Source organism: Lygodium microphyllum, chromosome 21, assembly GCF_053477565.2.
Source record: "Lygodium microphyllum isolate KBCC chromosome 21, Lygodium_microphyllum_v1.1.10, whole genome shotgun sequence".
NCBI classification, from domain to species: Eukaryota; Viridiplantae; Streptophyta; class Polypodiopsida; order Schizaeales; family Lygodiaceae; genus Lygodium; species Lygodium microphyllum.
This window is the reverse complement of record NC_141155.1, coordinates 110927303-110945683: the sequence shown is the minus strand read 5'-3', so window position 1 is coordinate 110945683 and position 18381 is coordinate 110927303. Positions and strand designations below refer to the sequence as shown.

General features: G+C 41.7%; 1 protein-coding gene across 1 annotated transcript in view; it reads left to right on the top strand.

Moving 5' to 3' along the window:
- The first annotated feature begins 12804 nt into the window (after nt 1-12804).
- Nucleotides 12805-18381, top strand: part of LOC148018428 (splicing factor U2af large subunit A-like) — a 49055-nt gene continuing 43478 nt past the window's right edge. The window contains exons 1-3 of the mRNA XM_087661712.1: nt 12805-12983; nt 13389-13463; nt 13657-13757. Coding sequence (XP_087517838.1) covers nt 13415-13463; nt 13657-13757 — 150 coding nt within the window. The 5' untranslated portion in view covers nt 12805-12983; nt 13389-13414. The remainder of the gene's footprint in view (nt 12984-13388; nt 13464-13656; nt 13758-18381) is intronic.

Here is an 18381-nt window from a genome sequence, read left to right as displayed (position 1 = left end):
TTTAGTCTTGGAAGTATCTGATTGACTTGGGATCCGATTTTGGCACTGTTAGCTCTCATTTACTGAAATCTGTAATTTATTACAGCAAGCATATATGTATGGACTGACATGGATTTTTCATGCTGAAATATTCTGAAATGATGTACTTTCATTAGTACTTGGTGGGCAGAAGCTTTAGTTACACTTTTCTCACCATTTTCTCTCAATTTTATTGATTTTTTTGTCATTTTCTACAGTAAATAGCAAGCAATTTTGAATTGTCTACAGTCTTCCAGCCTGCATTATGGTGAGTTCGTCCACTGAACATGCTATTTTCAACATCACTAAGCTTGATGGTACGAATTACTCTTATTGGAAGAGCCAGATTTTGCAGGTGTTGGTGCAGAAATCGCAGATCAAACCTTTGAGGTTGAGCGGGCATCCGCCTGCAACTATGCCAGATGAGGAATGGCTTGAGCTTGATGAGTTAGTCCACTATTGTATTATCTCTCACAGAACAGGTTCATTACAATGTCTTTGAGGAAGAACAAAGTGCATGGCAGTTGTGGGATAAAATCAAGAATCTCTATGACAAGAAAAGTCCGGCGAGTCAGATGTATTGGCTAAAGCAGCTTATGGATCTGCGCATGAAGGAGAATGTGACTATGTCTGCTCACTTGAGCCGGTTCCATGCTATACTCAAGAACTTGACTTCACATGACATCACTTTTGCAGAGGATATGACTCCTCTTTTCTTGCTTGGTACTCCTAATGAGTCATGGGATGTATTCCGCACTGCATTATGTGCCTCTACTGCTACCTTGAAATTATCTTATGTTGAGAGTGCTCTTCTACAGGAAGAGGTTAACAGTAAGAATTTGGATGCCTCTCATGTGTCACATGCTATGACAGTTAGAGGCAGGAATGATGGTAGTGGTAGTGGCAGTGGACGAGATTCTCAGAATTCTCGATCCAACTCTTGTGGGAAGTCACGTAGCAAATCCCGTGGCAGGAATGCAGATGTTACTTGTCACCATTGTGGGAAAAAGGGCCATATTAGGCCACAATGCCATGAACTGCGCAATGAAAGACGCAAAGATAAGGGGAAAGACAAAGTGCAAGATAAGTCTTCTAATCACAGCATAGTGCCTACAAAGTCCAGTGTTAAAATTGAAGAGATCAATGTTATGCAGCCTGAGGATGTTGATGTTGATGTTGATGATGATTATTATATCCTTGCAGCTTCTTCTAGTGCTTCGCAGATGACAAAGATACACTCTATGTATGCACAGTGTTGGCTCTTGGACTCAGGTGCGTCCTTTCATGTGACACCTTGCCGAGAGTGGTTTCATTCATACCGTACTGTTTCGGGTTCTGTGCGCTTGGGTGATGACAGCTCTCTTGATATTGTGGGCATTGATGATGTTAGGCTGCAGTTTCCTTCTGGCAGCAGTTTTGTTATGCACAATGTACGTCATGTATTTGCTTTGACATGCAGTCTCATGTCAGTTGGACAACTTGATGACGTAGGTTATCATGTATCTTTTGGAGACTCTGCATGGAAGATCACTCGTGGCAGACTTGTGATTACGAGAGGTACCAAGGCTGGCAGCCTCTATCCCTTGATTGTATCAGCTTCTTCTCTTGATCATTTTTTGTCTGTGGGTTCTATCCCACATGTATCTCTTTGGTATGCCCATTTGGGCCATATGTCTTTGAAGGGAATGAAAATGCTTTCTGGTTTGTAGTACTTACCACCCCTTGATTATGAATGTTTTGATTTATGTGAGCATTGTCTTTATGGCAGGCAGACTAGGTCTACTCATAAACAATCTGGTAGGCCACGCATGAGTAAGCCCTTGGCATTGGTACATTCGGATGTCTATGGGCCCATGCCTTGTCAGTCTATGGGTGGTGCCAAGTATTTTGTTACTTTCATAGATGATTTTTCACGGAAAGTTTGGGCTTATCCCATTAAGCTGAAATCCGATGTCTTGGATGTGTTTCAAAGATGGCTTGCATTGGTTGAGAACCAGCCTAGGTATAGGCTAAAATGCCTAAGGATAGATAATGGGGGTGAGTATGTCTCACATGCTTTTGAGCAGTTATGTGATGAGAGGGGTATTAAGCGTCAGTTGACTGCCCCCTACACCCCCCAGAATGGTTTGGCTGAGTGGATCAATAGAACCATCCAGGAGCGTGTACGTAGTATGCTTAGCTATGCAGGCCTACCACAGAGCTTTTGGGCTGAGGCAGTTAGTATAGCTATGCATATAATAAACAGATCGCCTTCTAGTGGTTTGGATTTCCAGGTTGCTGAGGAGGTATGGACCCGAAAACCTCCCTCTTATGCGCATCTATGTGTCTTTGGATGTAAGGCATTTTGCCATGTGCCCAGGGACAAGAGAAGTAAGTTGGATCCTAAGAGTGTCAAATACATTTTCCTTGGTTATGGGGATGCAGGCAAGATGGGTTACCGTCTCTGGGATCCGCAGGCGTGGAAAGTCATCCGCAGTCATGATGTAGTCTTCCATGAAGACAAGATGCATAGGCAGCCTGAGAGAGTTGTTGAGAAGCCTATTGGCTGTCCATTGCCTTCTTATGTGAAGGTATCACAAGCTAATTGTCCGCAGATAGATGAACAAAGGGCCGAGATGGCCAAGATTCCCTATGCATCCGCACTGGGCAGTCTTATGTATGCCATGATAGCCACTCATCTAGATATTGCATTTGCAATTGGTATTGTGGCACGCTATATGGCTACACCTAGCAAGAAGCATCGAGATGCCATGAAGGGTATCATGAGGTACCTGAAGGGCACTGCAGATATGTGCATATGCTATGGCAGCTAGGATACAGGAGTCGTGGGGTACACTGACTCTGGTTATGTAGGGCATTCAGATAGTAGGAAGTCCACTTCCCACTATATATTCACATATGCTGGAGGTGCTGTTTCTTGGATGTCCAAGGTGCAGAAATGCACGGCCCTTTCTACTATAGCGGTCGAGTATGTTGCAGCTACTGAGTCTTGCAAGGAGGCCATTTGGTTGGGATGTTTGGTTGCTGACCTTGGTATTGATGCTATCCCTACACTACATTCGGATTCTATGAGTGCTATTCAGTTAGCCAAGAATCCGGACTTCCATGTGAAGACGAAACACATTGAGGTGAGGTATCACTTCATACGTGAGGTCATTGAGGACAAGTCTATTGATCTTGTCAAGATCTCGACTGACCAGAATCCTACAGATCTGCTCACAAAAAGCCTCTCTACAGAGCTCTTTGCCTTCCTCAAGAGGTTGATGGGCGTGGGATGAGATGACGTCTTTCCTCATCCTGTTGTACATGTGTACATGTTGTATTGTCTTTTTCTTTTTCTTTTCACTCCTCACTAGGGCAGATTTGCCATTAAGTGGGAGGTTGTTGGGGGTAAAGGCACCTCCGCCTAGCCACCCGTGTATTACTACACTGACAGTCACCGCCACTGCACACTGGCGAGATGCACGAACAAGCTTGATGGGTTGAAAATCAAAGATGTTGAGAGCGCTTTATTGATTGAGAAAATCAACTGGAGAAACAATGATGCTTCCCGCTCTTCACATGCATTGAGCGTTATAGGTGGTAGACATGGCATGCATGATAATGATCATAAGGGCAGGGACACTCAAAAGTCCGGGTCCAAGTCACGTGGTTGCAATAAGTCCCATGGACGAAAGTTTGACCTTATCTATCATTATTGTGGGAAAGCAGGACATATTAGGCCGTAGTGCCATAAAATGTGCGATGATAAGCACAAGGAAAAGGGAAAAGAAAAAGTGTAGGAAAAGTCTTCTGAGCACAGTATTGTACCTGCAAAGTCCAGTGTGAATATAGAAGAGGTTAATGTCATACAAGCCACTGATTCAAATAATGATTACATACTTGCAGCTTCTGCACGTGATGCCTTACAGACTTCAGAGATACATTCTATGTATGCACAGTGCTGGCTCTTGGATTCGGGTGCATCCTTTCATGTGACACCCTGTCAAGATTGGTTTCATACCTATCATACCATGTCTGGTTCTGTGCGTCTTGGTGATGACAGGTCTCTTGATATTGTGGGCATTAGAGATGTTCGACTACAATTTCCTTTTGGCAACTCTTTTTTTTTACATGATGTACGCCATGTACTTGTGTTGACACGCAGCCTTATGTCAGCTGGATAGCTTGATGATGCATGGTATTTTGTGTCTTTTGGAGACTCTGCATGGAAGATTACTCGTGGTGGCAGGCTTGTACTTGCAAGAGGTACCAAGTCTGGCAGTCTCTATCCCTTACTTATATCAGGAGCTACATTGGATCATGTTTTGTCTGTGGGTTCTATTCCCCATGTATCCCTTTGGCATGCTTGTTTGGGGCATATGTCTCTTAAAGGAATGAAAATGCTCAGTGCTTTGCAATATCTTCCGCCTTTTGACTCTTTGCATTTCAATTCTTGTGATTATTGTTTGTATGGCAGGCAGACTAAAAATACGCATAAAAAGTCTGGTAAGAAACGCATGGGTGAGCCCTTGGCTCTTCTGCACTTAGATGTATGTGGGCCCATGCCCTGTCAGTCACTTGGTGGGACAAAGTACTTTGTTGCTTTCATAGACGATTACTCACATAAGGTTTGGGCTTATCCCATAAAGAGAAAATCCAATGTCTTAGACACATTTCAGCATTGGCTTGCATTGGTAGAGAACCAGTCTGGGAAAAGGCTCAAATGCCTACGGTCAGATAATGGGGTTGAGTATGTCTCACGTGCTTTTGAGCAGTTTTGTGATAAGCAGGGTATTAAGCGTCAGTTGACCCCCCCTTACACCCCACCCCAGAATGGTATGGCTGAATGCATGAATAGGACCATTCAGGAAAGGGTCCATAGCATGCTTAAGCCAAGCTGACTTACCGCAACACTTTTGGGCTGAGACAGTTACTACTGCAATGCATCTCATTAATAGGTCACCTAGCAATGGCATTGACTTTCAGGTTGCAGAGGAGGTATAGGCAGGCAAACCCCCCCTCTTATGATCATTTGCGTGTCTTTGGCTATGAGCCATTCTACCATGTGCCCAAGGACAAACGCAATAAGTTGGATCCTAAAAGTGTCAAATGCATTTTTATTGGCTATGGAGATGCAGGAGAGATGGGTTACCTTCTATGGGATCCGCAGGCGCAGAAAGTGATCCGCAGCCATGATGTCATCTTTCATGAGGATAAAATGCTTATGCAGCTTGAGAAAGTGGTTGAAATATGCAGAGTTATCTTTCAAGAGGAGCCACCTGCTCCCGTTCAACTCGCTCCACGGCCAAGGCATGCAGCATCACCTGATGCTCATGGCCTAGATGTTAGACATGCTAATGTTAGACAAGATGTCGGTCAGGCAGCAGAGCCTAGATTGAGGTGTTCTACTAGAGATAGACGACCTCTTGACCATTTTGTGCCCTCTATGGATTATGTACTGGTTACAGATGCAGGAAAGCCTCTTACTTATGATGAGGCTATGCGCAGGGGTGATTGTCACTCTTGGGAGAGGGCTATGTAGTCTGAGCTTGACTCATTGCATAAGAATAAGACTTGGGATTTGGTTTCCTTGCCTCAAGGTAAGAAGGCTTTGCCATGCAAGTGGGTGTACAAGCTGAAAAGTACCCCTGGACACCCTAAGCAACCATACAAGGCTCAATTGGTTGCTAAGGGTTTTAAGCAAGAGCATGGTGTTGACTTTGATGAAGTCTTTTCTCCCGTGGTCAAGATGACCACCCTATGCTTAGTCTTGGCCTTGGTTGCATAGCTTGACTTGGACTTGTACCAGATGGATGTCAAGACGACTTTTCTACATGGAGACTTTCATGATGAGATTTACATGGAGCAACCTAAGGGCTTTGCAGACCCTGGCAGGGAACACCTAGTGTGCAAGCTAAAGAAGAGTCTATATGGCTTGAAGCAGGCACCTAGGAAATGGTACCATAAGTTTGATGCATTCATGCAGTCACAGGGTTACAGCCGTAGTGTTATGGATCCGTGCTTGTACAGAAGAAAGCCCGTGACGGTTGGACTTTGATACTCTATGTGGATGACATGCTTTTAGCAGGGATAGCTCATGAGGAGCTCAATGCTCTTAAGGTTCAGCTCAAGAAGAGCTTTGAGATGAAAGATCTGGGACATGCCTCTCATATACTTGGTATGCGCATCACGCGCGATAGATCTCAGGGACTCCTCTATTTGTCATAGAGGAAGTATGCACATAAAGTCCTTGAGCGCTTCCGCATGCAAGATGTTAAGCCTATTGGCTGTCCATTACCTTCTCATGTGAAGGTTTCACAGGCCGATTGTCCGCAGATAGATGAGCAGAGGGCCAAGATGGCCAAGATTCCCTATGCATCAACCGTGGGCAGTCTTATGTATGCCATGATAGCCACCCGTCCAGATATTGCTTTTGCAGTTGGGGTTGTGGCACGTTATATGGCTACACTTACAAGAAACATTGGGATGTTGTGAAGGGTATCATGAGGTACCTGAAAGGTATAGCAGATATGTGTCTTTGTTATGGTAGCCAATATACAGGAGTCGTGGGGTAGACTAACTTTGATTATGCACGACATGCAGATAGTAGAAAGTCCACTTCTAGCTATGTGTTCACTTATGCTGGAGGGGCTGTCTCTTGGATGTCCAGGGCACAGAAGTGTATGGCCCTTTCTACTACAGAGGTTGAGTATATTGCAGCCACAGAGGCTTGCAAAAAGGGTACCTGGTTAGGCCGTTTGGTTGCAGACCTTGGTAAGACAGATGCTATGCCTACACTGCATTCGGATCTTATGAGTGCCATTCAGTTAGCCAAGAATCCAACCTTCCATGCAAAGACGAAACATATAGAGGTGAGGTATCACTTCATTGCAAGGTCATTGAGGACAGGTCTGTTGGCCTTGTCAAGATTCTGACTGAGTAGAATCCTGCAGACTTGCTTACGAAGAGCCTCACTACTGTTTGAGAGCTTTGCCTTTCTCAGGAGATTGATGGGCATTGGATGAGATGATGTCTTTTTCCTCATCCTGTTGTACATGTGTACATATTGTACTATCTTTTCTTTTTTCTCTCTTTCACTGGAGCAGATCCGCCTTTAAGTGGGAGGTTGTTGGGGGTAAAGGCACCTTCGCCTAGCCACCTGTGTATTATTACATTGACAGTACCTGCCACTACACACTGCAAGTGGCGGGCGCCCGTCACAGTCACTTATTCTTTATTCTTTTAGTGACAGTTTGAATAAAGAAAGGCTCGACTACACATTGTGGTTGTTGGAGTTCCCATTTCTTGTGTCTCTCTTTCTTACTCTTGCTCTCCCGCCATAGCTCTCGCGTGCAAGCTTCAATCCTTCTTACCTTTCACATTTACCACCCATTCTTCTTACCAAGGATAATATCTTTGCAGTAGATGAGTTTGTTAGAGACATTGATACAGCTTTCACTCAAGTAAAAGCTGCTATCCAAAGGACACAAGAAAAGCATAAACGCAAAGCTGATAAGCATTGTCGTAAGTTAGATCTCAAATTGGGACAGCATGTTCTTCTTAAGTCTGAGAAGGCTCGCTTGAAGAAGTAGAAAGGTCAAAATGGTAAAGTGGTTAAACTTTCTAATCTTTGTTATGGCCCTTTTAATATCACAGATAAGATAAACAATGTGACTTTTTGCTTAGATCTACCAAGTCATTGGAACATTCATAATGCTTTCCATATAAGTTTGCTATGTTCATATATTGGAGAACCTCTAATAGAACCAATCAAGGAAGATTTACTTGACATAGAAGAAACAGAAGAGTTCCTTCTGCCTGAAAGAAATTTACACCATCAGGACAATACTCTAAGGTTAGGTAAGGTATTACGGAAGTATCTGGTTAAGTTTAAGAATTATCCCCCATTGGACGCTCAGTTTACGGCGACTGAGAGAGAACTACAACACTTTCCAGATGGAGGTGAAGGAAGCATCACTTTGCATACATCCAAGAGGAGAAGAGAAGGAGCAAGTCCTGCAAAAGCTCTGTTGAAATCAAATTCCAAGAGGAGAAGAGAAGGTGCAAGTGCTGTGGAAGCTTTGCTAAAATCCCTACACATATCCTGTAGGAGAGAAGGTACAAGTGTTGCAGAAGCTCTATTGAAATCAAGTTCCAAGAGGAGAAGAGAAGGTGCAAGTGTTGCAGAAGTTCTATTGAAATCAAGTTCCCAGAGGAGAAGAGAAGGTGCAAGTGCCGCGGAAGCTCTGGTGAAATCAAGCTCCAAGAGAAGATCCCTACACATATTATGTAGGAGAGAATGTGCAAGTGCTACAGAAGCTCTCCTGAAATCAAGCTCCAAGAGGAGAGCCCTACACATATTATGTAGGAGAGACTCAAGAAGGATCAAAAGGTGCCAACTTCCAAGTTATGCAAGTGTTAGCCGGTTGTATACCGTGCAAGGAACCGTGATATTGTTCCCAAGATCTACGAGTTAAGAACAGGTTTATGTGTAATGGAGGAGCTTGGTCCTTGTCAATAGTATAACTCCACAAGGGGAGGACAGGCTCATCTTCCAATCCCTAATGTCTTGTCAAGCTCTCTCTATCGCTCTCCCTCTACATCTTTCTTTTCTCTCATCTGTTCTCTCTCTACACCAGCATAATATTCACCATATATCTTTTAAGTATATAAGAAAGTCGAGTGTGTATATTCCCCCCTAACCAAAGGAGCAACCAAAGATAAACACCCCTACTACCAAGAAGGTTGCGCTAAAAAAGAAGAGAAAGCAAATGCTTGAGCTTGCCTGAAGAAGGTTGAACATACAACCACTAGTGATGCCAACGCCCATTCCGCTGAGAGAAGACTGCTTCCCAGTAAACTATAATGTTGAACTCATATTCTGAGAGCAAAGGGAGAACAATTGCGAGCCCTTTGACTTCGATTTCTAATTCCCCACCACATTAAGTAGGGTATTATCACTCAAGGTAGTAGAAGAGGTGATCGAAGTTGCATGGAGGCTAGGAGATAGGTGGACCTTTGGAGAGAGAGAAATCCTACCCAATGGGGAACATAGACTCTAGATTACTGGGAAAACAAAGTTTACGAAGTGCCAAAAACAATAAAGGGCTATGAATGCCAACTGAAGTGGAGGAGGCGCATCTAGGAGGGTAACACTGATGCCTTGATGTCATTTTGCAACACGCTACCCTTCGAAAGAAATAACCCCACTTTCATGCCATATCCAAGAAGGGTAAGAGTGGATTACGACCATGACAACCATGGCTGATATGAATTCCCCAGAATATACAATGTCAATGCCACAAATCTTGAAGAAGCCCTCACCTTTGCACTACAAGATCTATATGACTCCATAACCCACTTCCTCCAACGAATTCACTTCATGCCCAGACCCAACCTTCCTAACTACATGTAATTGCCTTAGATTACTTAGAATACTATCAAAATAGGAGCCTACGTTCCAAGAGTAATGCCTATCACCGCTCTTTTTTATCCCAATGGCATAGATGGCTGCACGATGACTAGATTAATGATGCAAGCTACACTCCTCTCCTCTTTCGGCTTAGCCCTCTTGAAAGATATGAATGATAGCCTCTCTTTTTATCCCAATGGCATAGATGGCTGCACGATGACTAGATTAATGATGTGAGCTACACTCCTCTTCTCTTTCGGCTTAGCCCTCTTGAAAGATATGAATGATAGCCACTTCACATTGTAATCATCCTTTTCTTTTCACCACTCCTCTCCAGGCATGAATGAACCTCAAAGGATATATGCAAAGCTAGAGATTTCTTAATAAATCTCTTAAGCCCCTGACCTCTCCCTCTCCTATATCTAGCAACGGAGGACTAGATCTTCGTCTAATTATATATTTTAAAAAAAGAGAAGGAAAAAAAGAAAAGAAAAAAAGAGAGAGAAAAGAAAAGAGTAAGAGCTCACTTGACGAAATCCCAAGGAAAATGAATCGCATGTAGGTCGCAGTCACTGCCCTTAGGGGTCCTCAAGTTAGGAACCTCCGGTAGCTTTGGTCGACCGGCTCTGTCCCTAACCCCCTAGCCCATTTTGATTCCCCACATTACGCTTAGGGCAGATCAAGGGCAGAACATACCCAGGGAGGTCACCCTAACCTATGGTTAGACATGTCTCCTTAAGCCACATTCATCGCACCACCCTTATGCACGAATTGGGCCCTCAAGTGTGGGACAACACCCATGCTTGCAACCCAATTCCCAACTCCACTAGCACGAGCACAAGGCACCACACGGTAAGATAGACACACCTCCAAGCAATGCACCTTATTTTCTTTGCATGTATCTCCAACATTGCAAGCCACCAACTTCGGAGGCCCCATCATCATTAATGCATGTGACCGCCTATCAACTCACCAAATCTTTCTCAGTTTAAACCCGCAAGTGCCATGGGACTAGCACTCATCTAGGAGGGAAGTAATGTTACAAGACATGTCACGGACACGGACACGGACCATGCGACAAAAAAGAAGTAGAGGAAGACCAATAAAACCCAAGTCAAAAAGTGAATGAAGAAGCTCATTCTGCCTAGGCAGGAAAAGTGGAGGAGAAGGCAAGCTTAGAAAAAATGGGGGCGACCACTGAATATTCTAACAAGGTCCTCTCAAGGATGAAGGAGGTTCTCTCAAAGATGAAGGAGATCCTCTCAAGGATCAAGGAGGCTCTCTCAAAGATAAAGAATGCTCTCTCAAGGATGAAGGAGAACCTTCGAGGGCTCTCACAAGAAAAGTGCAAAGTGCAATGTTCATCTTATAAGAGCATCACGCTCCCTCCCTTGCAAGTTGTAAAGTCTAAACTGACAAGGGTGAAGGGATAAGGCAACTAGAAGGGAACGGAGAAATAGGACCTTGGCAAGATGTCCGACCATTCTTTGGTGAGTGGAAAAAGTGATCTCTTCTTCTCTCCTTTTTGCTTACTGTGTGCTTGAGAGAGGGCATGAGGGAGCAAGGGAGCGAGGGTGAGGGATCATGGAGAAGAAGCTCTCCATTATTTCTTCTCTTCTCTTCTCTTTTATTTTCTTCTATTGTATTGCGCACGGCTATGGAGGATGGAGCTCAAAGGAGGAGTCTTGAGGTTGCTTTAGATTGCATCTCAATTTGTGGAGCTACCAGCTTGCTTGAGGAAGGAGGCTACTCATTTGGGCATCAAGGTAAGCTCAGGATCGAAGGTGTGTTGGCTAGATAAGAGATAGCCATTTGTTGTTCCTTGAAACGCTTGAAGCAATAAGCGGTCCGTGGGTCTTTTTTGATTGAGCATGAGCTTCCACTATAAGCACCAAAATGCTATTGCTAGGCAATGATGATACCACCAATCCTGTGGATGGGCCTTCTCATGTTGTGGTTTGCCTGCTGTTGATGGCTCTAGATGGCTGTCACATATTATAATTTGCTATTTTTTGTTGAGAAAATGGACGAGCAACCTTCTCTCTCTCCTTCTCAAGTTGAAAATTGATTTGAATGTCCTCCAACAGTCCAAAAAAACGTTTTCTCGATTTGCATGGGTATTCGTGCCAAGTGGTAACCTTCTAAATCCAAAATTTGGTACTATCTTACAATTAAATAAATTTACAATTATTTTCATTCCTTCTGACCTTGCCCAAAATTCAATGTGTCATTCATAATTAAATTGGCTAGGCCATTTGCAACTTGGAGTGGTCCCAAATCTCCTTTGACCCTTAGGTTGACATTCATTAATTAAATAATGCTAGTTACTAGTGTCGCTACTACTGATACTTATTAGCCAAATAACTGTCCTAGGGTCAAAATTGACACCAAAATCTAGTCGAGATAACTTATCACAACTTTTGCCTTTGACATCCACCACTGCGTCCTTGGGTCCTTGGGCTATTACTATGAAATAAGTGCCATGCGCAACACATGTGCTAAACAATCTTGCACATTTGATTAGTAACTTAATCAAATGTTATAAAAAATATTAAAGAATTTCAAAATTTCATGTCCCTGAGAGAGAGAGAGAGAGAGAGAGAGAGAGAGAGAGAGAGAGAGAGAGAGAGAGAGAGAGAGAGAGAGAGAGAGAGAGAGAGAGAGCCCAAATACAATTCCTTTGTATGAATCCTCTTACTGTATATTAAAGTGTGCCTTACAACATGAAGTGCCATAAGCACCAATGCAAAGCACCATTCGAGCTCTATCATTCTCTCTAAGGGCAGTTATACACCACTAGTTCCTCGCCTAGACAAGCTAGAAATCCCAAAAATTGGCCGCCTCGTGTTTACACACTGAAATGCTGGCCCTTTGTCATAATGTGGGGCATGGCCCTGTGGTGTAGCCAATGGGCTTCCATTGTATTGGTGAGGGTTCAATTCTCATTGAATGTAATAATCTTTTATTGATTAGAATGTTTGTCTTCATTGGATTGGGTGTGTATGATGCAAGTTGGGTAGGGAGTACTGCCCTTCCAAATGTATCCACGATCTGTGAAAATTGGTACCTATATATCTTTGCCATGTCTCAATAAGCCCCTTCAATTTTTTAATGGGGCGGGGCTTTCCTCTTGGTGTGTAGAGAGAAGTTCCTCATGTAGGTTTTTATGCAGTGGCTAGTGCGTTTGGTCATATAGAAAAACAAAAGTTTTCGTGTAACACGATTCATCCTATAACCCTAAAGTGAGACTGTCTGTGGTTTTCGCCTTCCGATCGATTTTCAGAATAGACAACATCGACACGAGGTTTGGCAGCAAGTCTGAGACAGTTTATGCGCGCGTTGTACAGGGTATGGAGACTGGACGAGAAACAGGAATTTGATCAATTTTAATCGACCTTGCGCCGATCGTTCTTTCGGCGCTCTGAAAGCTGGTTGCTTTTTTGGAGGTTCTGCTTTTTTGGAGGTGTCCGATATACATGCAGCATCTGTGCCTTCCCAGAGCCGGATTTTCGCCCGCTGAGAATACACTCATTACGAAGATTTGTTGGCTTTAGGAGTTACGCAAATAAAGGTCTGTACAATGCAATCTTTAGAACGATCTAGCTGCCCGTTTTGAAAATAGCCTGAATCTTCGAGCAAGAACTTAAAGAGATGTCATAACATTGGTTTACACACACATTCTTACATCTTTAGCTGCAATGTTATGTGGAGCTAGTACGCAGTGTATCGGGTTGCTCTCAGATACGATGATGAAACCCGATAAGGCACTAGACGAAAAACATACGGAGGAAACTTTGCATGTGTCTTATCTATATGCAGACTTGCTGCTTCCAAATGTCCTGCTAATTATAGTTGGCGTGTGCCTTCCTCCGAATGAGACTTATTGTATCCGATTACTACTTTTTAGAACGCATCTTGGCATTCATGATACATCTTATATAAATAATGCTGTTTGTGCTTTTGCTGGGAAAAGCAGGTCTCTTTTCAAAAGGCATTGGTAACATGTATATAGCAGTTTCAACAAGAGTTACAGACTTCGTATCTAAAATAGGTACGATACATTCTCCTCTTGTAATGGCTTTTTCTCTGTTTGCATTTTATGTTACAGCTTGACTAAATTTCTAATTGACAGGAAATCGTTTTCTTTGAGTTGCTTTACTTAGAAAAGCAGGGTTATTTGGTTGCAAAGGGTCTTTTTGCCATTTGAGGGTGTTCAGCTACGAACGGGGTCTTCCCCATGGCAGAGTATGAAGACAATGGAGATTATCGTTATGAGAATGTGGAATCATCTCCTCGAAAGCATGGAGATTATGGGGTGCAACCTAATGGCTCTAAGTACCATGAGGTAATATATATTACAAGTAACTCGTAGTGCGATATTGTTGGTTTTACATCATGATACATGGCAATTTTATATTAGGGTAGAACATTCTTCATCGAGGAATGTGTTATAAATATGGCTTTGCATGCTGAAGCCCATGTGCTCAAGTAACAAATTATCTATACATTTGTAGGGAATGTACTGTTTTTGAATCATACTATTTGACTTACCATTTATGCTTTTCAAGGAACAAAAGTGGTGTTTGGGATATAGACTCTTAAATCTAAAAAGTCACTAGAGCTTTATGATTCTTAGATTTATTTTGAGGTATTGCGTCTATATTTTGAGAAGTGTCAAGTCTTAATATTTGTGAGTGGAGAGCATTCTTCATTTTGTTCTAGCCCTTAGGAATGGTTGGAATGCATTTTTGACAAATTAATCATTGGAATGATTATTCTTGTTGCCTGTTCCATTTCTATGTTGCTTCTTCTCATTTCAAACTAGTTTCCTATTGATTCATGGCCATACGATTACTATTTCACAAACTTCAATTGGTTTTAAAGGAAAAATCCAACATTATCCTTATTGCCACTTCCTTTTTGATTCACATCTTTTTGCTTTATTGTGTCAAATAATATAGATACATATTTTTTTAAAATTTTTAAAAAAGTGGAATGCTTGTTTCATTCAAAAATCTCTCATACACTTATAGGCACGTGCATACATGTATGTAATAGTGGCTAAAAACACCAAATAGGAGTTGCAAATAGGTAAGGTCCATGGGAAAGTTTGAAAATGTCCCTTGTTTCCAAAGTGATGGCTTAGTGGTAAAGCTTGTGTTTCATAACCTAGAGGTTGTGGGTTCAAACCCACAAGGCTCATCATGGGTAGGGATACCTATGTTCACATGGAGTATTTGTGCGATTGGGGCTCTTGCCCCTTGAATACTCAAAAGTGAAGCTTGTGGAAATATGCTAGGGTTTGCAAAAGAAAACACAAGTATATGACCATGACTAATATAGTGTGAAATCAAATACAAATGCATAAATGCAAAAACACAAAAATAAAAATAAGTAAGCAATGAATGAATGATTTAATCAAAAGTACTAAATGTTGTATATCGAATGCTTAGGAGCAAAGCTATGCAACAATCGGTGGCTCTTGTGGGAGCAAGATGAGGGAGATGTTGATGTGTGTTGTCCAGCGTAAACAGGTCTTGAGGGTAGTAACCACAAATTAGAGTAGAGGTTGATGTAAAAAAATGTCGAAAATGCAGGAGTGACCTATTGTAGATGCAAACATAGATCAGGATGATTTTAAAAAGTCATCTAGATGACAAACTTTAGCAAGGCAACTTGCAGGGAAAAAAAAAAGATCCATCAAGTCCTAATGATTAGGTAGTAGGTAGGAACACTTGAACAGGGGTTGTAGTAGTTGAATAGAGGGATGGAGTGATAATAACAATATTTGGAACCAAGTGTAGATGCTGGCAACCTTCTGATGATCATAACAACATAATTACACGGAATGGCTGGTTTGGATTTCTCATCCGCATTTTGCGTTCCCAATTTTTGTTTCATGCCTATTGTATGTGACTATATTGTCACATGAAATGGTAATTCATGGCCCTCTCCATTCTTGCTTTCGGTTTCTATTTCTCATTCCATGTGCTATGCATAAGAGTAGCTAAAGATGGTGAGGAATGAGTGGGGAACAAGAGGAGTTGATAACTGTGTGATGATGAATTGGGAGATAGACTTGGATAACTTGTGAAATAAGGGATGGAGCAAGTGGTCGAGTAGCCTCTTATTTATAGATGTGGATTCTTTTGAAGTTTGGGTGTTTGCTTATGGGATATAGAAACTTTGGTAATTTATGAAATCTGGGGTTGTTTAAATGAGTTAATTAATGTGTAATGAGAAATGCTCGTTTTGTAGCTTAACACTTTCTCAGGCTAAAAAATGGAACAAGAAAAAGACCACAAGCATAACTCACGTTGTGTTTACTACGAGTTGCCCAATCCCAAAGTAGAGAGGGTATTGGTCAATGGGTGTATATTGGGCGCCCAAGAACCTATCGAGTTTACAAGGTGATGATTATCTTATCTTGGGAGTTCAAAAGCCACCCTAGAGAGGCGAGGGCATTGGACAAAGGGTACATATGGGTTGCCTAGTAGCCTACCAGGATCTTCAAAGGTGATGTTAAATCACTTTGTACTTTTTCTCTCTTTTTTTTGGATGGAGTATTGTGTCCATGGAGGGAGGAGTAAAAGGAATGGCTGGATCCCACGTCATAAGATAAAAGAGTATCTCAATCATCTATCTAGGGTGTTGGTGATGAAGTAAAGGCATGAAGATGCATAGAGGTGTTGTGGTAATAGAACGATTGGTGGACAATTAAAGATCCACTTAGAGATACTTTGCATTAATGAGATGCAAAGAGTAAGTTACATGATGAGAATGTGCATGTAGTAAGGTGTCACTTGGATAGTGTCCCTCATGGGGGAAATTGTTCCATAGTCGCAAGTATAGATAGGACGAACTTAAGGAATGCCAAGACACTATCCTCAAGATGGTTTTGTGATGGGATACGTCACTTTTGCATGTGACATTACTTTCTTTGGCATCACAATGTGATAGGGTGATATGCAAAATGCAACGCTTGATCTTGTTTGTTTTTGTTCTTATTTTGGGGTTGAATACTCCTCATGATAAGCCATTCTTTTGGAATGATTTGTTGCCATTATGCTCCCATTTCCATGTTTGAGCACAATCAATGAGTTTCCTAAGATCGGAACAATGATAATGATTAAGAGCAGTACAAAGTTTAAAATGCAAACCTTCAATTGCTGATTTTCCAAAACCTCTTTGTATAGTTATTAAGAGACTCATTTTTCCTTTGCCATAGTCGATTCTATTCCATTTTTACATCTCTTTTGAAATGAACAGGAAGGAATTGGCCTTGTATCATGCAAACAAAACAATGTCAAGATTTGGGGCAACATGATCATAATTCATTTTGGTCCATCAAGTGTGGGATACGTTGGCCAAAGGTAGAGCTGCAAGCTTAATCTTTTCTTTTTCTTTATATTTGTCACATTCATCTAGGATTGATGAGGATTTTGAGAACCATCATACATATTGAATTTAATCTTCTTCTCAAGTTGAGATAACAACTTAGTCTTTTTTTTCTTATGTCTTCGGATCTTGAAGATGATGAAGTGATTGACGGGGATGAAGATGGAGACAAGTGAAGAATGTTGATACCTTTGTTGATGATGAGATATTCCCCGAGAAGGATATGTCTCTTCGTTGCTCGACAAAAGTCTATAAAAAAAGACACTAGATGACTTTGAAGAAGAGGATGGGCTTTGATGTGATCTCTTTCTTTGTCTTGAAGTAGAATGAGACCTTTCTCTCGTTTCATTATGTCTTCGAGAAGAAGTTGGGGTTTCTTATCGGCTGCTTTTATTGGTATGGCTTTTGTCTCCTTGATGTAGATGGGTTGCTTTCCTTAGATTCTTTGGGCTCCTCAACTCTTTTTAGTTTGAGAAGTTGCTTACGAATATGTTGGTTTTTCTCCTTAAGGCTTTGAATAGCTTGAATTATAGCATTGAGATTTTCCATTGAGATTCTAAGAAAAAATTATGCTTAAGCACTTAATGCAAGGGCAAAAAATGAACTAACTTATAATTGTAAGTACTACCGGTGTTGGGGTAAAGATGGAGCTAAGGTTTTGATACCATTGTAAACACCCCGAAGAACATAGTATGCTCAACAATTACAATATTCGTTTGTCTTAAATGTTTTAAGAAATAGCGATAGCAAATGCTTAAAGTTGAATATGGCCATTAATAGCCATGGAAATGTAAAATTATTGGAGACAAGATTGAGGGGTGAAGATGGATAAGACCTCTCCTCTCCTAGAGTCCCTTTTCTCCTTGTTCTTGCCCTTGGAAAGAAATTTATTTTTGCTCAACCCGAGTCCTTTAAGAAAGAACTCAGTTGCAATTAACCAGAGAGTGAATAGAAGTAGTTCTGAATCATAGGATTATGAAAAGATGTATATACATACATGTGTGACTTTCTATGCAATAAAAACAAGAGATTTCTTTACAAGATGTGAGTAGAAAGAGGAAAAATCAACCTTTTCTCATCATTGATCAACAATATATTAATATTGCTTGGTTCTTGTTTATGAAATGGAAGAAAAGCTTGGAGAGAAAGAGATGTAATGAATTTATAGTTTTTGCTATCTTGTAACTGTTAGCAGAGTATTTGTCAGCTCATGTGTGAGTCTGAGCTTGATCTAGGCTGGGCATTTTTATTAGGTATTTTAGGTTTTTTCTGGTGTGACATTTTATGCCGTTGGAGCATTTTATGCACCAGTCGGCCAGCTTTAATGCTATCCGACCGGCATTATTGCTCGCCACTTTTTCAGCCTATTTATACTCAGTGGCTCCTTCTCAGTCAGTCACTTCATTTCACCATCTGCAGACTCTGTGGAGAGAGGAGCCAGTGCTAGTGCCCACGCAGCCAGTGACTCACTGTTGTATGCGACTGTCTCGTGTTCAGATATATGGATTCCATTTCCCGTGCATACATCTGAGTTCTCATCTGTATCGTGTTCTTTTCTTTTCTCTTTTTGT